The 19,481-nt window shown below is 44.1% G+C and overlaps 2 protein-coding genes across 8 annotated transcripts in view; one reads left to right on the forward strand and one right to left on the reverse strand.

Moving 5' to 3' along the window:
• The window catches only part of SCAPER (S-phase cyclin A associated protein in the ER), a 131,597-nt gene extending 127,216 nt beyond the window's left edge, over window positions 1-4,381 (reverse strand). For 3 of the 6 annotated variants that reach the window (XR_003572798.1, XM_027897964.1, XM_027897968.1), the window contains exons 1-2: window positions 4,328-4,381; window positions 2,439-2,514 (exon numbers count right to left, since the gene is read on the reverse strand). Coding sequence is in view for 5 of the 6 variants with exons in the window: in XM_027897964.1 (XP_027753765.1) it covers window positions 2,439-2,501 (63 nt within the window). In the remaining variant the exon portion in view is untranslated. Of the gene's footprint in view, window positions 1-2,438; window positions 2,517-2,956; window positions 3,010-3,268; window positions 3,511-3,530; window positions 4,127-4,327 lie in introns of those variants that run through there. The other 3 variants (XM_027897966.1, XM_027897965.1, XM_027897967.1) reach the window with 3 other exon arrangements.
• Window positions 4,382-8,482: 4,101 nt separating this feature from the next.
• On the forward strand, window positions 8,483-19,220 carry RCN2 (reticulocalbin 2). 2 transcript variants are annotated; one of them, XM_027897988.1, is made up of 7 exons: window positions 8,483-8,614; window positions 8,718-8,823; window positions 11,540-11,736; window positions 14,199-14,300; window positions 14,881-14,977; window positions 16,471-16,613; window positions 18,388-19,220. In XM_027897988.1, the coding sequence occupies exons 1-7, from the start codon at window positions 8,501-8,503 to the stop codon at window positions 18,538-18,540; spliced, it is 912 nt and encodes a 303-aa protein (XP_027753789.1). In that variant the 5' UTR covers window positions 8,483-8,500; the 3' UTR covers window positions 18,541-19,220. The 2 variants fall into 2 exon arrangements, with proteins under 2 accessions (XP_027753789.1, XP_027753788.1); XM_027897987.1 differs by having other exon boundaries at window positions 8,493-8,614; window positions 14,187-14,300.
• The last annotated feature ends 261 nt before the right edge of the window (window positions 19,221-19,481 follow it).

Genomic DNA, 19,481 nt, shown 5'->3' on the forward strand with positions numbered 1-19,481 from the left:
AATCAGACAAAGTCTTGCCTCTTCCACAGCGTATGATGTTATTGCTCAGAAAAGAATTTCCAACAAAACCAAACTATAAACTGTAATAATAAACTTATGAATCCTGATAGGCTGACCAAGTCAGCTCTAAACACTGGCAAATTTAACCACAAAGAACATACATGAACCGAAATATTATTTTAGGCATGAACAGACAGGTTTTTCTATAACAGTAATCAAGAGGCAGAGTCTTCCTCTTTTCATTCTTACCATCACACAGCTCAGGCCTGCAGCCACTTTTACATCTTTAGGAAGAAAACACACTAAAATCACAGTAAAAATGAATACAGCAGGTATGAGTGGCCAGAAGTTATCAAGGTGGTAGGAAATGTAACACAAATGAGAAACTGCTTTTACTTCACTGCTTATTCAAGTTTTTAAGTCGTCCTCAGCTTCCTGTTTCCAAGTCCCAGTGTGCCATCTAGTGCTCCACAGACACCACAGGTAGCACAGCAAGAGCAAAATAAAAATACCACTGCTATCAGGGAAATTCTGGAAAACCTCATGTAACAAACAGAGCACATCACATATTTTGGTCAAAAGAAAGCCAAACAAAGCATGTAAAAAAGCCCAGCACCTGTACAAGAACTGGCTCCAGTCTCTCCTTATTCCATACAACGAACTGCCTCTTCTCACGAGGAATTTTTACTAAGTGATAACTTCTGCTGTGGCAAGTTTGGTTTGGGTTTTTAATCCCCTGTTGCTTAACAATGCATTTGCCATCATCGATCTAAGAGTTAAAGATCCACAAATATCACATAAATATTTTAAATCCCTTTAAAATACTGCATAAACTCCTAGTGTAAATGCTTGAGAAAGCTTGCTCAATTTTAACTTGATCTCCTCTGAAATGTGTGTTTAAAACAAAAGAAGAATTTTCAGATAGCGTTTTACAGTCATTTATTCTCAAATCTTCAAGAAAGATCCAAACACTCACCGTAGCTGGAAGTAAAGCTAATCTGTGGCATCCACAACTGCCAAAAATGAAAGGAGTATAACAAATAAATCTTTACTCATCTCTTGCATCTGTTTTTCTTCCAAATTCTCCACCAGCAGACACTCAGCACAATCTATGTAAGATATCTTACAGGTGATAATTCCATTTAATCATCTCAAGAGGAGGTGGGGGGACTTTTTGCACCATGGTATTACCTTTGCATCACTAATGATGGTAATTTTTGACATCTCACACATAAATTAGCACAACTTACACAGTCACAGAAAAACAAAGCCTGGAAGGGCCCTCTGCAGGTCCAGTCCAACCCCTGGTCAGAGCTGACCCAACTCTTCCGACTAAATCAGCAGAATTTCTCTTGCTGTATATATGACCTCCTCTAATCCCCAGGTTCCTTTCTGCCACAGCTGCCACCAAGACAATCATCTTTCAGTCTTATTTCTGGAGATCATTACTCCCATGGGAGTGTAAAACTTTGCATTAGTCCCCATCACAGTGACTTTTGAAATTATTTATCTTTATACAAGCCAGAAAGGCTTATAAGGAAAGTGTAAGTATCTCATCAGGACATGTCAAAGTACTTTGGATAAATTCTTATCTCCATAACTCAAATATCAGTCAGAAGAAACCACCAAAGCCTTAAGGGGAGCCCTGATGGCCCAGTTACCAATGCACAGCCACTGAGAGGAGGAAACTGTGCCAAAGTGCCTTTTGCTGTGCCAGAGCTGTTACCGACAGTCTTTTCATTTGACAAGAGCAAACTTTAATTTCCCCCTTTCTGCAGGTGATTGATACTGATATGTGGGGGTTTGGCTGCTTCCTCAGCCTGAAGCCCTACAGAAGTTACCTTCTCCAAAGTGCTCTGGACACAGAGCCAGAGATCTGACCAGAAACTGTTCAGCTTTAAACAGCAAACTGTTATTTAGTCTGTACTGTTTCTTAAAGGATCTTTCATGAGGATTTTTGCTTTAATGGTGTTCGTGCATATAAATATATTGGTGTAAACAAAACCACCAGTTTCACCCACTGCATTCCTGCAGAAAAATCCTTCAGGTCTAACCTCAGCTTCTTCAAAGAACACTCTGTTAAAGGTACCAAACATCAGGGCCTTCCACTGCAGCCCAGGTTGGGTGGAAGCACTTTAAAATGGGGATTGGCTGAAACAAACCCAAATACCCACAACACCACCACAAACCCCCATACACCAATACAACAGGAAACTATGAGAAAACAGAATTCTATTTATTCTACAGTAAAATTCCTTTTTGGAAGGTTTCCCTCTATGATGCTAACGAACAAAATTGACTCAGCTCCCAGAATCAATACTTTCACAGAAGGGGAAAAACGAGCTGATTTCTCAACGAATCCCAACACGAAAAGTTAGTTTTTCTCGCTGTAGAAAAAATACTGTACCATATACAGCTATAGTAGCTGAACATCTTACCATCATGTTATAGCCTTCCTCTGCATTCACAGGCTCGCTTATTACATTTTTGGACGACCCCATTGAGTTTTCATACCTGTGGCAAAATAAATGCGATCAATTATTTTCACTTCAACCACTTCTATAATTAGTTTTAGCTTGTTGGCAGCATTTATGTCATGGACAGCAGATGAATACGGTAAGACTTTCAGAAGATAGTTTTATCTGTGAAGAGTTTGCACTGCTGCTTATTAAAACTAGCCAAAGGCCCAGGAAGAAAAGGAAAAGAGAATGACCCTGTAGAAAAATGTAAATGTATGTGTAGTAAGATAGTAAACAGTACAAAAAATATTTAAATGTTAAAACAAATCTTTGCCTGGGACTGCTCTGGAATACTGAAGGAAGGAGAACAATCTTTCCTCTAGCAGAGGACTGGGGAAAAAAAGTTCAAAAAGAAAAAGCCAAACAGAGACAAATTAACAATCAGCACCAGATAATTAGTGGTGAAGCAAAATAACAGGGAAAACTTGTGATCTCATTTAAGATGTGATGGCTCTTGTACAAGTCAGCTCTGAGGAAGACTTTTATCCAGCTGTGAATACACAACCATTGCCACAAGTGCAGAAGTGCACAGGACTAAATATTTACAGGTTTATCAAACACTTCCAAAGCAGTGTCAACAACTCCGAAATAAAATTAAACCCTTGGCTCCAAGGTTAATAAATCAGCAGCTCCAAGCTGCTGATTAGAGTATAAACACCCTGATCTCACTCTTCTGAAGAACCATGAGCTAACTGGAAATGAAAAACACTTTTACGTTATCAGAAATTAGGTCAGAGAACAAGACTAACCTTTAATCAGTTCCAAAGTCAGATTTTGCTGGCCTTTATCATTAATGGCACTGCTTTAAGCAGGCAGGTCACTTGTTCTGACGTTACATCTTGTGGTTCTCCTAAATGGCCAAATTTTCTACAAGTAAATAGCCAGACCTGCATCAACAAGCAGGCAGTTGTTTATATGCCTTAAGACAACCTACTGAACCCATAAAACCTGAAATGCTCTGCAGCTGGATGAAGGAAACTGCGATTTTGAAAACAAAGGCTGTACTTCAGCATCACTGGAGGCATCAGGGCAGGCCCAGCACGAATCTTCAGACACTGAGGTATTCTTAGAAAGCTGTGCTTTTGCACACCAAACTGCCTTGACTGAATTCAAGGTGCAATAAAAGCTCATTAAACCGACATGGACATTTGAGGAAAAAAACCTGGAGGCCTACGTGTTCTCCCAGTACTGCAGTGCATTTGGCAACAATGTAGAAACAAGAATTTGAGTTCAGAGATTGCGCAGAGCAGACAGTCCCTACCCCCGAGTACTCGGCGAGACTCACTGAGCTGTCAGCTCCTGCAGCCGTGATTTTCGCTGACAGCTAAGGAAGACCACTGGTTTACGCTCGGGACGGCATTAGCAGTTTTTATAATTCAAATACTCATACACCATGTGGCAGTTTTTAAGAGCTGACAGCGAACTGCCTCCACGTGTGCCTCTGCCTTCCACACGCGAACAGAGCAAGGGTGGGCCCGTGCAGCTCCGGCGACCGCCGGGTTCACACGCAGCGGGGTCCCCCCGGCACCGAGCAGCTCCGAGTTTCCCCACAGCCAGCGGCGCCGGCTCGGCGGGACCGGCCCGTTCCCCGCCGGCCTCGCTGTGCCAGCCCTCACGGCACGGTCCGACCCACCCCCACCGCTGCCGGTCGCCTGTAGCAACCGGGCAGTCGCTGCCCCGGCTGGCAGAGCCGTGTCCCGGCTGGCAGGGCTGTGTCCCGGGGGCTGAGGGGCGCTGAGGGGCTGAGGGGAGGGGGCCCGGGCCGCCGCCATCTTGCCCCGCGCGCCCCCCGCGCGCCGGTCACTCACGCTCTCCGCCGCGCCGCGCCGTCCCGCCCGCGCGCGCCCCGCCGCGGTGACGTCATCGCACCCCGCCGACAGCGGCCGGCCCCGCCCCCGTCCTTCCGCCCGCCCGCCCGCCCCCCGCGCACGCGCAGCCCCGCCGTGGGGAGTCGATCCCCGCGCGTCCCCCTCAGCCCCGCCATTCGGAACCGTTCGTGTGCCACGGCTGCCTTCGGCCCCTGAGACAGCCCCGAGGGGCCGTCACGGAAACACCAGAGTCAGGAAGGTTGGAAGGGACTTCTGAGGTCATCCGGTGGAACGTATGACTGAACACTGCCTTGTCAATCAGACCGTGGCACTGAGTCCCACGTCCAGTCTTTAATGCCTTCAGGTGACTCCACCACCTCCCTGGGCAGCCCGTTCCAATGTCTCATCACCATTTCTATGAAGCAATTCCTCCTAAGGTCCAACCCAAGCCTCCCCTGGTGCAGCTTGAGGCCATGTCCTCTTGAGACCTCCGTTCAGGCATCTGTAGAGTGAGAAGGTCCCCCCAAGCCTTCCCTTCTCCAGGCTGAGCCTCCCCGGCTCCCTCAGCCGCTCTTCACAGGACTTGTGCTCCACACCCTTCTGCAGCTCCAGCGCCTTGCTCTGGGCCCGTTAAATGTCCTTCATATCATGAGGGGCCCAGAACTGAACTCAGGATTCAAAACGTGGCCTCAGCAGTGCCCAGTACAGAGGGACAACGCTGGTCCTGCTGGCCACCCTGTTTCTGAGACGGGCCAGGAAGCCCTTGGCCTTCTTGCCCACCTGGGCTCGCGTTCAGCCACTGTCGACCTGACGGGACCACTGAGCCGACAGTGGTCACTCCCTCAGCATCCCACCCTTCCCCACCCTGGGAGCTGGGAAAATGTAAGCAGCAATACCTGGGGTGTGTGTATAATCCAGGCAAATGGCAAAATGGGCACCTAATCCTGGGCTGTATCACCCTGGTGTGATTTAGGGTGCTGAGTCCAGAATGGACACTGAACCTGAGGAAAGGTGGGGCTTGTGGAGAGGCCAGCCCTCCTCGCGGGGTCCGAGGCCTGGGAGATGTGATTTGTGAGGAAACTGGACAAGTTGAATCTATTTAGCCAAAAGAAGACAAAAGGAGTAGGGGTGTTCAAGCATGTAAAAGCACGATGTGTAAAGAGAGAATAATCCATTTCCCTCACTGTGACAGGAATAGTGAGAAGAAATTGTAACCTGGACAGCTCAGGCTGTCATGTCAAGACATTAAAAATCCTACCAGGATGGGAATAGACATCTTGGAAAATCATACACGCTTCAGCTGGAGTCTCCAGGAACAGCAGTGACAACATCTCTCAGAAATTACACGTCAGCTGACCGTGGATCAGAGCAGAGAGCTGAGCCAGGAGGTCCACGAAGGTCCCATCCAAATCCCTTCTACTGCCATCGTTGGATAATGAGCTTGATGATTATTATTTATCAGAGTTCCCACAGCTGCCTGCTTGGTGTGTGGCTGAGCTGAGCGCTGTGATACCACACCTGACATCAAATCCTGCTGTTTTGGTTCGATGCCAAGTCAGACACCACATCAGAAGGGTGTCCTTTTATAACCTATTTCCTCGGATATTAATAACTGCACTAAATGCAAAGAAGTAGAAAAACAGGTCAGTAAGGTCTGCAGAGTCTAAAATACCTGAGGATGCTTTGTGCAAGGTCATATGAAACAATTAGAACACACAAAAAGTCATACTTGGGTACTACTGAAGCAAATGGCTGTCACTTTGAAATCCAAATATGGATATTTGAACGTGATTGTAAGTGAATTGTTGCTCAGTTATTTGCCTTACTCGAATCCACATGCCAAAATTAACAACTTTTATAATGGAAGGGTAATTTTTGCATGCAGGTCTTAGGACTCAACTGTCTCGTATTGCAGATTAAAATTTTTACATGGGATAAAAAAACATATTTAGGAAAATGTGTCAAAGATGGAAGCCCATCTAAATAAAACTCCCGTGAAAACATTTATTCTAATAGTGTATAAATGACATGCATTAAGGAAAATTAAGGGTTATTCAAGTTGGGCAGCGATTTATAAAACTGAAACGTAGAAATGTCAAAAACTCACAGAAAACACCAAATGGATAACTTCACTTGCTAGAAATAACTGTTCAGAAACTGGTGTTTGTGCTGCTGCACGACTGTTCTCATGCTGATGGTCTAACAGGACCTCATAGAGAAGAAGTGACCTTCTAAAATGAATTCTTTTGTTACCAAAAGAATGGTTCCAAACAGATTTGTCACAGACTGCGTGCAATTTGGCGTGAGGGGAGGGGGGATTTTCCAGAAAAGTCAGAAAGTTCATCCCATTCAAAAGTTTTTATATAGCATGACTTATATTCTGCTTTAAAAATAGCTTCACTGATACTCCCTTTTTACTTAAGATAGTGATGCATTTGTTATGCACGTGGATAAAATAATGGCTTCAACAAAAGAGCCTCTTTTTTTCCCCCCTGCATCCATACCAGAGTGATCTTGAATTTATTATATGACTGGTTTAATTGTGTGCTGGTAAGTGTCTGGATTGTATTTTGACACAGAGAAGAATATGATTTCCTGTGTTTTCCCTCTTGCTGGGATTCTGGTTTTTTTCCCTAACGTAGAAGAAATTACTTTCATAATCATAAACTTGCTCTTGCACATCTATGTTGAGTTTGTTATTTGAAGGCTGTTACAGTTGTTTAGGCACTGAAATGTACAATCTGATACACTTGTCAACCCTTGAGATATGCAGCAAAGAGGTTTTTTGGGGTGTTAGTGCTGCATTAGAAAAAGAAGACAAAGCATCTTCAGTGCTACTTCAGAAATGAATCAAATCTTATTTCTGTTTTGATTCCTTATAGGATTTGCTTTGGCTACACATGCCACAAGTAGTAGGACTTAATTCACATTTTGTATATGTGATTTATAGAAATACTGGTTGGAAATTTGACATTTAAACCAATAAAGGGTATTAGACTTAACTCACTATTAGATTTTTTAATGGAAAGACATTTCTTATACAGGCAGGAAATTGCAATAACACGTTTACTGATTTATTGCAATATTTTACTCTGGGATCTTCAAAATGAACTGTCGTAGCTCTTCACAGTTAATAGAATTGGAGGTGAACCAGGGAGCAGTACAGTGCTGTCACCACAGAAGGGACCACCCAGTGTGGGCTCTGCTTAAACTACTGTGTTCATGGAAACCCAGGTGGGTTAATCTCACTTTTTTCTGGTTGAAAGAGGTGGTTTGAAAATGCAGTAGTGTTGAAAGGAGAAATAACAAATCTAACGATGGTCCTACATAAATCTCAGCCCAGTAAGAATCATTAATTTGACCTCAGTGGGGTCGGGATCAGAGCAATTCCAATTTCACGTGACAGCTGTTAGGAATGATATTCCCGGGGAGGCCCCTCATTTACCCGATGTATTTTCAGTTTGTCTGAGTGGTCAATGAGGTTAAATTTATTTTACAGCTTTCTATTATCTGTCTTGAACAGTTATTAAAATTTGTATTGATCCACCTCCTATGAAGACTTGCTTCCTTTTCTCTTTCCCTTAGAAGTGTTATTTGCGAGTTGGGCCCTCAAGCATGACAAAGTGTTCCTTCCTTTATCGTATAAAACTTTTGCAGGGCTTGTTTCCTGATCATCTTCCCTCTCGCAGGGTTTGTTAATGTTTGCCTGAACTTCTGGGAATCACAGAATCGTGGAATATGCTGAGTTGGAAGGGACCCATCAGGATCATCGACTCCCAACTCCAGGGCCTGCACAGGACACCCCAAGCGTCACACCATGTGCATGAAGAGCTGTCCAAAAGCTTCTCGAGCTCTGGCAGGCTCCGTGCAGTGATCACTGCGAAGAGCGATTTCCGTCTGCCAGGCTTCTGAGATGGTCAGAAGTTGGAAAACTGGCGGTGTTACACGGCCGGTATTTGGCGCGTTCCGCCGGTAAGGCAGGAGAGAGAGGACCGCCAACCCTCTCGCTGCCGACCCGCCCAGCCCACGGCGCGGGCCCGACCCTCCGCCGCGGGCCCGACCCTCCGCCGCGGGCCCGACCCTCCGCCGCGGGCCCGACCCTCCGCCGCGCCCCCCGCCCGCCCCCGGCCCTCTCCCCGCCCCTGCCGCGGGTCGCTCTGGGCGGGCGGCGCGATGCGGCCGCTGCTGCTGGCGCTGGGCCTGGCCCTGGCCCTGGCGGGGGCCCCGGGCGCGGCGAACGAGCAGCACCGCGCCGAGTACGACCGGGAGGCGCTGCTCGGAGGGCAGGTGGGCCGGGGGCGGGCGGGCTCCGGCGGGGCGGGCGCTGCTCGGGCCGGGCCGGGCAGGGCCGGCAGGGCCGCTGACCCGGCGCGTTGTTGTGGTGCCGCAGGAGGAGGCGGAGGAGTACGCGCGGCTCAGCCCCGAGGAGCAGCAGCGGCGGCTGAGGAGCATCGTGAGGAGGATCGACGCGGACGCGGACGGGCTGCTCAGCGAGGGTAACGACGGGGCCGGGGGGGAGGGCGCGCTGCAACCCCGGCACGGCCCGCGGCCCCCGTGCTGTGCTGGGGAGAACCCCCGTGCTGTGCTGGGGACAACCCCCGTGCTGTGCTGGGGACAGCACGGCCCCCTGCACAGCGCCTTAGAAACACCGGCAGGCTCGTACAGAGCCTGTCTCAGTCCCTAAGGTTTGAGTCGAGAACACACGGCGGAGAGGGGGCCTCGCTAATGTGTATAAATCAATACCTAAAGGGGGAGTGTCGAGATGGATCAGGCTCTGCTCGGGGTGCCAACCCTTAGGGCGAGAGGAACGGGCAGAAACTGATGCCCAGAAAGTTCCAGTTGTACATGAGGAGGAATTTCTTTCCTGTGCAGTGACCGAGCACTGGAAGAGGTTGCCCAGAGAGGGTGTGGAGTCTCCCCCACTGGAGATACTCCAGAAGCGTCTGGATGCAATCCTGTGCCATGTGCTCTGGGGTGACCCTGCTTGAGCAGGTGGGTTGGACCAGATGAGCCACTGTGGTCCCTTCCAACCTGCCCCATGCTGTGATTCTGTGATGGAAGAGCTGGGGCCAGCAAGAGTTACTGTGGGTAAGAGCAGTACCAAGTTGCAGGTGCCACCTTTGCACTCCTAGCTGCTCTTTGCACGTCTGAAGCTGCTTGAAATCAAGTGGATTTCTGTGTTTGTAACCCTGTTTGTGCCACTCAGAGCAAGTTAAAGGTGCAAAGAAAGTACTGCAGCCATCATACCACATAGATGTACCTGGTGACACAAAGTGACACTGAGAGATCATAATTCATCACAACACAGTAACAAAGGGCTCTTCCCAGACTGGTTTTTATCAGTCAAACTCATGAAGTCCATGGTAAACTCAGGCCCTTCCTTTCAGTACATCATCATGACACTCTTAATTGTAAAGCTAATTTTTGTTGGTTTGCTGTGATTTTGACCACAAACCAAGTCTCTCATGTGCACACACAAAGCAAGCAGAATCCTTGTTCGAACACCAGAGCAGTAATATTTCATTAAAATTACGCTAAACATGCAGGAAGCTTTCCAGGTGAGAGGACAAAATAATGGTTTTAAAGACAAGATCAACCTCTCTCTTGAATGTCTTTCACTTTATATGCTGACTTTAATGACCTGCAATCTTATTTCAGTGTGTGTCTCATGGACTGTGTAGAGCTGAGACAGTGTAGCTTCGGCAGGATGGCTGATCCCTGTGATGTAGAACAGGCAGCTCACAACCTCAAGGCTGAAGGGGAAAAGTCTATTTAAAGTGTAGGAATTCCACCCATACTCCAGCCTTATGCCCTATATTGCATCTGGTTCTCAGTCTAATGAAGACTTGAATTCCTCTCACATCCCAAAGGAAAACTCACAGTGGAATGTGTTTTAACGCTAAGAAACTTATGGTACTGATTTTTTTTCAGCTCAGTTGTTCCTCAGCACTGCAAAATTTTTCTCAAGAACTTTTTCCACATTAGTGGTGCCTCCCTTTGGAGGCTGACAGCGAGAGAAGATGGGATATATTAATACTACTTCTCTAATGTTGGAGCAATAAGTATTTCTGATTAATGGCACTGGACATTACGTGTTCAGATGGCCGTGCCTGATGCCTTAAATGCTGGGAAATAAACCATAAATTACATGTTGCCCATCTTTGAGAAATGATGTTGCAGTTCCTTGTGAGGCAGTGCTGGTTTGTGCACACAAACCCTTGGTGCCCACACAGCTCTGCATGTTCAGTCAACTCACAGAATCTGTTATGAACCTGCTTGCTCTGCTGATACAAGTGCAGTATTCAAAATGCATTTTAAAAAATCCCTTGCTGCTTTTCAAAGAGATTTAAATCTAGTGAAGTTGTATTGATGCTTCTGCCAAGAATGACAGGGCAAGTAAGATACTTCAGTATTTAAAAAATGCTGTAAGATTTTTCTGCATCAAAGTAGTAATTTTTATAGGATTTTTTTTATTAGTCATCGTGAATCTTCAGAGTTGATTTAGATACATCATTTTTGCAATTCAGAGTAAGATGTCTTTCCCTTCCGGGCACCTGAAAATAACTGAGAGATACTAAGAGAATATGTTCTCCCAATCTTTATTAGATGAAGTAACTTTAATGTGTTTGTGTCAATTCATTGGTATATTAAGTTTTATTTCTTTTAGCCACATTTCTATAAAAACAAGCATTCCAAACTAAGTAAAGCTTGATTTCAGCCCCAGGTAAAGGGAAAATAGCTGTTAATATTTTATTTTGGGTAATGAAGGCAATGGCAGTAAACTGAGTTTTATTTCAGTTTGTGGATTTTTCAAAAGAAACCCCAAACTGATGAGAGCAATGTTATTTTGGGGCACCCGATTACATTTAGAGCTGTCTGTCTAAACCATATTCAGCATCATTTTCATAAAGAAAAGGGGAAAAAAAAAGGATGCCATAGTGTTGATTTGCTCCAGACGTGGCCACATAATCATCACAATAAAGAACCCCAAGTCTGCTGCTGTTTCCTCATTCAGTTAACGTGGAAAAAGCCTTGGCATGGAGGAGACAGATTGGTTTGCTTTAACTAACCCCTTGCCTACACACTTACATCCCAACTGCAGAGTGTACTCCAGATGGAACAGATCTGGATAGATAATAGATCTTTACAGTTTTCGTGGTGCAGATTACCCTGCTTTGGTTTATTTGATTATATTTTTGATGCTTTCCCCAGAGGAGCTGAGCTCCTGGATACAGCAATCTTTTAAGCACTACGTTACCCAAGAAGCAAAGCAACACTTCCGTGACTACGACAAGGATGGTGACGGATTGGTGTCTTGGAAGGAGTATAATTTGCAGATGTACGATCGTGTGATTGATTTTGATGAGAACACCGTCCTGGAGGACCAAGAAGAAGAATCATTTCGACAGGTAAAACGTTTCAGCATCAGTTTCTGGAGCTGCTGGCAATGTTTGTTTATGGTGATGGAACAAGATGGGTAGAGCGAGCGGAGCAGCTGGCACATGTTTTAACACTTTCTGCTATCCGAGATGGGGGACTAATTAAAGGAAAGTAATGCAGTGTTGAAGCTGCTACCAACAAAACAAAGACACAGTGAAATGGTGCCCCCTGAGTGTATTTTGCTGGCTGAGTGGAGCACAAGTCTGTCAGCAATGCTTGTGACAGAGCCCGGTCTCTGCCATCGCCTTCAAACAAGGCTCCAATCCCCTGGCTTGGGTCTGCAGCCTGACAGTGTCTGCCTTCAGCAGGGGCCAGGACCTCTGCTGCTGGAGGAGGAGAGGCTTTAACCCCTTCACTGCACTCTTCTAACCAAGTTTTCACTTGCTGCTCAAGTATTTAGTGTGGGGTATCAGCATTGCCTGCAGCAACATTGCCTGTCCCTCAGAGACCCCCAGAGAAAGCAACAGCAATTCAGTTTTAGCCATAAAAATGAAACTCCTGTAGCTACAAATGGATGTCTAAACACAGAAGTTATGAGTTAGTCTCATCTACAAAAGCAGATGCATAAAAGGGAAAGAAGAGAGGCAAGAGAGGCAGGGGAGGAAAGGTTCAGCACCATAGCAAAGCTTTCAAGTTACACATTTAAAAGTACATGTAAATGATTCCCAAGAAGAGAATAAGTGAGTGTTTAGAATATTCTGACCTGAGGTGGTTTTTTTTTTCTGTTAGGATTACTTTTTATGCTGTTAGTAAAGCAGTGGTAGATAATATAGGATGTTGACAGAAGTGAAACTAAAATCACGGAGAGAGAATTTTACACACTGAGGAAACAAACTGTAAAGCTTAATTTAACTGAGTAATTCCATAGCTTTTAAATAAAACAAGATTTTCAATGGAACTGCCAGTCCAAATGCTGATCCCATGTTTGAGATATTGCCATCACAGAGCTATAGATACATAAGCTGAGTTAGAACTGTTGCTTTAGTTCTGGTGTAACTTGTCTGCCTGCTGGGTTGTCCCTGCTGGCTTTTTCAGCGTGGACTGTAAAATAAGCAGCCCTGTACAAGTGTCATGGGTCAGTCATCTTCAGCATTCTCCTTACATTTGGAAATTAGTGGGCCTGCTCTGATCAAAATGGAAGAGTGAGACACTGTGCCGATTTAGAATTGACACCGAGTAACTACAGGAGTTTACCAGAAGGTGGCGGCCTTGTTCATCACTTCCCAAAAAAACCCTGGAAAACCAGACTGTCCCTCTGTAGGGCAAGTTTATGTTGCAGTCTTGGTTTTCTGTAGCCAGTCCTTCTGAACTGCCTTCCTAGTTAAACCCTCAGCTAAGGTCAGCTTTTCTCTAAGAGGACATTTAACTGTTTTGAAGAATATTTAAGATCTTATCCTTCCTTTGTTACATGTGTTATGCAGGTTGTCCTAATTTTGAGAGAAGTGTCAGCAGATAGGATATAAATGAGAAGTGCAATTTCAGGGGGTTATTTTTAAAGCATTTAAGATCTATGATTTTCTGGCTGCTCCTGTACCCAGATCAGAGTCACACTGATGGCACAACACACTTAATGACGGGATTCCAAGGTGTTTGTAGTTCATGTCAGGTGCACTTTGAGCAGAGATCAGTTTTTAATGGTGTGGGCCTGTATTTTGTCTGAAGAGACTGTTTACAATGAAACAAGAAAAAAATAGGATTTTGTTTCAAATTTGGAATACAGAAATAGGAAGTGCAAATGTTCAGGAATAAAAACTTGCCTGCTCATTGTGGATATTATTTCTTTTTTAAAGGCATGCTAATATATGTACTTAAAACAGGTTAGAGAAGTGACTTTCCTTTGAAATTCTCAGGTGTCGTGAACAGTAGTCTTGTAGTAACGGAATCTGGCAAATCCTTCAGCCTTTAAAATGGCTTCAGAAAAGACATTTTACACATGGGATATTTCAAGACCTATGAACTACAGACAGCCCTTGATATAAGTAAGATATAGATCCAGAAGGTTAAATGCTCTTAAAATGTAAATTTTGGAATTTGCAGTGGCTGCCATTAATTATTAAGCATTGTACTCCCCTCGGTTAGTTTGGGAACTGGGGGCTTTCAGAAGAGGATGCACATATGGAAATAAGAATTCTTGGTCTTTTCATTATGTGCCTTTTGTGTTTCTGAAGCCTTGGCTAAGAGTATGTTTTAAATGTCTCCTTAAATTAAAGAAAAACAACAGGGTTTTATGCCATTCTTGGAATGAAACCTGAATTAGAAGTGGTGTTCTCATTGCTCCCAATTAGCTCTACTTAGTGAAAGTACAACATAACACGAGCAAGTAACATGAAACAATTAATATTCTAATGAGCTCACAGCCCACTACTCTGATGTTGTTTTTGCTTTTCATTAAGGGCTCTAACTAACTCTATTTTCTAAGCTTCATTTAAAGGAGAAAAAGCGTTTTGAGCAAGCCAACAGAGATGACGTCCCCGCCCTCAGCGTGGATGAGTACGTGGCTTTTGAGCACCCCGAGGAGGTGGAGTACATGACGGTGAGATCCTGCCTATCCTGGACTTCGGGAAATACATCAGTGAGATTTTTAGCTCTCTGGTGCCAGAGCCAGCTTCCAGGAGGGGGGATCTGCAAGCAGCCTTTGTTTGTGTGTACACAGCACAGAGTTCTGGACAAACAAGGGGAGGCAGAAATACAGGACAGGCTCGCTGGCTTCGCTGGGGAACACGGGACAAAAGACAAACCAGTTCATAACAATTCAGTTAAGTTGCAAAAATGCAAATTAGTGAATCCATCACATGAAAAAAGAAAAGTGAAAATGAGGTGATAGAGCTTTGTGCATATTCATGTTTCTCAGCTGCTTCTGTAGTTTTGAATTGTGTTGAAGGATTCCAGCTCTATGGACACCTTTCAGATTAGGTTTTCATAGAACCTGGCATTCTAAACTCTTAAGAACAGATCTGTTTTATTACCCAGGAAGCAATTACTGCACCGGTCTGCGTAAAACAGAAAAGGAGATTTGAAATGAGGGAGTCTTTCCTTTAAAGAATTCCTTATTGCTCAAATATGATTCTGTTGATTATGAGTTGCTAATATTGCTCTTTGTATGTACACAAAAGGACTTTGTCATTCAGGAGGCTTTAGAAGAACATGATAAAGATGGTGATGGATTTGTAAGCCTGGACGAATTCCTTGGTGATTACAGAAGAGACCCAAGTAAGGAAAAAAGGGAGGGGTTTTGAAAGAGGGAACTAACAAAAGCTTTTGAATGGGGTGCACCTTTATTTTCAGAGTAACGTTTTACTGTCTTTGTGTAATTCTGTTCCCTGGAACTGAGCTCATTATTTCACTCTGCCCCCTGTGTATCTGGCAGTACTTTGTGTGTAGCCCATTCCACTGTTTCCCTGCAGGTTGGGTTCTTGTTTTCCTAAAGACTGAATCCCCAGGGATGCAGCTGAAATGAGGTGCAGGATCACTCACTGAGCACCTCTGCAAACCCAGCCAGCAGGGATGGAAGGTTAAACTTTTCCCTGCTCTTGGCTCTCAGCCTGGCTTTGCAAGGGTGAGCCACGTGTGGTACAAGAGTGGAAGGAGTTGGTTCTGTGCCAGACATCAGGAGCCTGATATTTGCCTGATATTTTTGGTTTGTTAAGGGTTTTTTTCCCCACTCTTGCCCTTTCTTAAACTTGACCTATTCTTTCTTTAACAAAAGAAAAGGCACTTTTCTGGTGTTACTCAACATATTTTTACACCCTATATTTGATTTGCAACAAGTTATGACAAACAATTCCAAAAAGCCTTTACTTCAGCTCTGTGGAAAGTCTGCTTGGCCCCAAGGAGTGCTAATTTTGAATGGTATCAGAGCTGAGAAAAACTGTTTAAACCACATGAGGATATGGAGACACAGGGGAACAGTCTGTTTTTCTTCAATCAGCCACCTGGAATTTCACCTCTATGACCATATTTTGCTTGCCAGAGCCAGTAAAAACAGCAGATCTCTGATGCAACTACAGAGTTCTTCATCTTTTTCCTGCTCTGACTTGAAAGCAAGCTTTTCCAGTCTATACAGAGTTGTTGGAAAGCAGTGAAATTGTTGCAGTAATAGAGGAGATAACAGCTTTGCATTACAAATTGTTTGCAAGGGTTCAGAATCAGTACAAGCTACTTCAGCTTTCCCCCAAAAGGCCATCTCTTCTGCAGGTGGTGTTCCTCCAGCACACTTTCAAATGACTGATTGGACTATGTGGGGACTCTGATTTCATAATTATCTTGTGGGTTTGGGGCAACAGTGTATGGTGAATTGTGACACGAAGGGATAATCTACTTGCAGAGCTAAATGTTAGGAAGGAGGGAGAGACTTCACTCTAAAGGTTTAGGAAGTCTTAATTGCTTGTCTGCAATATTTCTCAGATGGATGAATTGCTTCTAAATTTCTTGAAGAGCCAGAGGCAAGTTTGGGATTGCTGGGTAGGCTGTGCAGTGCCAGTGCACAGGGTAAGCCACCAACCAAGTGTGCAAGTAAATAAACACCAGCAGTAAATGAAATTGCTTTCCCCACTCTCTTCTCCCCATTAAGGTTTGTTTTTGCTTGGTGACATCACTTTTATGCTATGTTTTACGAGATTAGGTGAATTTGCTCAGGAGAAATGGTGTAAACATCTGCCTTAAGGTGCAGAGTGGCTTTAAACTTGACACCTGTGTCTTACCAGCTGCAAGGGAAGATCCCGAGTGGATACTTGTTGAGAAGGATCGTTTTGTGAATGACTACGACAAGGATCATGATGGAAAACTCAACCCTCAAGAGCTGCTGTCCTGGATAGTACCCAACAATCAGGGCATTGCACAGGAGGAGGTGGGTGGTTTGGCTGCTCTTTAGGTTTTCACCACTGCAGGAGAACTGTGAAAGTGTCACCACAAAATGGTGGAAGCATTCACATTTATCATGTCTTGGTGACTGAAAATGAATGTCAGGAGATCTTTGCATACATTTTTAACCTCTTTTCACTTTGACAAGGAGTGCAGGTCCTTTACCTGCATTAGGCAAATGTGAAGTTCCTACTAATTGTGTGAGTGTTTGTGAATTAACAAAGTGCTTTTCTACATGTTTAAACAGCTTATCTGCTTTGACTCAAGGGTACAGCATTTTAAGAAGTAATTCTTTAGTTATTGTAGGTAAATCTAATGAGATGCACTACCAAAAGAAGCTCCATAATTTTATAAAAAAAGAAACTGATTGTGATTCTTCTAACTGGATGAATCACCGTAATTTGTAGAACTGAAAACTTTAGTACAAGAAAATGGAAGTACTCTGTGATTCGAGATTGTGTAAAGCAAACTTTGATGATGATAATTAAAATGGTTTAATCAGTAGTAGAACACCATGATAGCTTTTAAGTGGATTCTCATTTTAGCTGTCTTTATTTTTTTGCAGCAGTTTACAGTTCCCTGGCTGCAGAAGAGAGGATTTCTGCCTTTCCACTACTAACTTTCTATCTAAATTTTCCACGTCTTTCCTTTACACTGGGGGATTTTGGTGTTCAGAATGGCAGGAACAACAGGTCTTCCCGAGGTTCCGTGGTTCCTGGGAAAGAGAGGAGCTGCTTGGTCTCCTTTCTGAGCTCCCAGCTCTGCCTGTCTGAGCTCTTGGTGACAGAACAAGCCCCGTGGCAGCAGCAGCAGCAGCAGCGTGGGCTGCTCGTGTGTCTGGCCTTGCTGGAAGCTCTTCTGTTTCTCGAGCAGTATTTTTGTAAATTGGGCTCTGTGAGCCTCTGCACGGCCTGTTTTTAACATCTGACCCTTAAGGGGGGGTTGATTGTTAGAAATAGCCCTGTTGTGACGTGAATTCTCTGCGGTGCTGAGTCTCTTCATACCTGTTTTGGTTTGCTTGGTTTGGGTTTTTTAGCTGTTCTGAGCTGTCAATTCAAATTTTAGCTTCCAGCAAGGCTGTGCTGTAGTGATAGCTCAGTCCTGCAAGAATTTGTCATACTTGTTTCTCTAACCTGCTGGGTTTTTATTTTGCTTAACATAAAGGCTTGGCAAAGTCACCTGCCCTAAAGAAAAGGTAGCATTGACTTCAGTCCCAAACTGCTGTTTGAAAGCTGAATATCACCCTTTCTTTTTGGCATTTCAAAATGACTTGAGAAACCTGGCAGCTAAATAACATAAAAATAGAAAAAAAAATATATTTCATTTTCAGGAATTGACATGTGTTTACGGAGATGTTTGTCATATTAATCCTTCAGCTTCTGCCATCCAGAGCTCTTTTCAAATCTGCTCTGCTGACGTTTGTGCCCGATATTTTTGGCTCCCTTACACTGGAGCCAAACCAATCAGAAAAAAGTGGGAACAGAAGGATTCTCTAAATTGCCGTGTTTGTAGATGTTCAGCAAGCGAAAACAAAGCCCGTGGAATTCCAGGACTCCTGTTCCTCAGAAATAATGGGTGCAGCAGAGCTGTTAGAGCCCATCAGAGCCCGTTAGCTCTGAACTATCTACCCCTGGTGAACGAGCTGCAACTCAAACATCCTGCAGCGGGTTCTTTGTTTTGCTGCTGAGCTTCCCCTCCTTTTGTAATACACAAACAGGCAAAAACCAGAATCGTTTTAACTTTCTCCACTTCTTTTCCAGGCTCTTCACCTCATTGAAGAGATGGATCTGAATGGGGATAAAAAACTCTCTGAAGCAGAAGTCCTGAAGAACCAGGATTTGTTTCTCAACAGCGAAGCAACAGATTATGGTAGGCAGCTTCATGATGAACGTTTCTACCATGAGGAACTTTAGGTTATTTATTTTGTAATCTGGGTTTGTTGTTTTGTTTTGGTTTGGGTTTTTTTTCCCCATTCTTTCATTTGGGGCTTTTGTTAAAAGCATCCATTGGCCGTGTTGCAAGTTTTATGCTGTACTTACAGTACACTAATGGTTGTGTAAATAATTTGCCTTCGAAATTTAACTGTCCCCTCCCTGCAGACTTCCTGGGCCTCTTCTAAGCCTTCAAAATTAATCTGAAATACTTACTTCCAAAACTCTATAACCTTGGGAAATAAATTACTTTGGGGTAGTGCTGTTTTGGGAAGAGTTGTTCTGCTGTACCTGAAGAAAATGGGGAATCTAAATGGTTCTGAAGGAATGCAAAATGTAGTAATAACTGAGACTACTATTTTTCTAATCAGTTTAATTGGGATGGGGGGAAGGTGGGAGGATGTTTAGAGTCAGTATTAACTGTGGTTTATTTAATACCTTTGGAGAAACACTTAGATTAATGCCTCAATTGTTTAAGAGGTTTCTACTTAATTTTAAATGGTTTCTCTACCGTGTTTTACTGTATCATAAAACTTGCTATTTTTACATCTATAGACAATAATTGTTTTTAATGTACAATTCTACAGCATTAGCAATATAATGGCATTTTACTGTGTCAAGACCCTGTTCATTTGTTGGATTAAAACTTGAAATATTCTGTCTTTCTGTGTTCTGTACTTTTATTTCTCACTGTGGGTCGCCCACAGCAACTCCTTGAGGTGTGAACAATGTACATGATGTGCCTTGTTTTCTTCCCAATACACCACCTGTTAATTATGCTCACATCAAAGAGGGAATTCCTTTTGGCACAAGTGTTGATGTGTCACCAGTGGAATGTTAAGAAATTCTGATGCAGAGCAAAAGTACATACACTTTTACTGTGTTTTTTTAGATATCATAGTAATAGAAATTCAAAACTCCTT

This window comes from Empidonax traillii, unplaced genomic scaffold, assembly GCF_003031625.1.
Source record: "Empidonax traillii isolate 1590-97213 ecotype Southwest subspecies unplaced genomic scaffold, ASM303162v1 scaffold571:size529327, whole genome shotgun sequence".
NCBI lineage: Eukaryota > Metazoa > Chordata > Aves > Passeriformes > Tyrannidae > Empidonax > Empidonax traillii.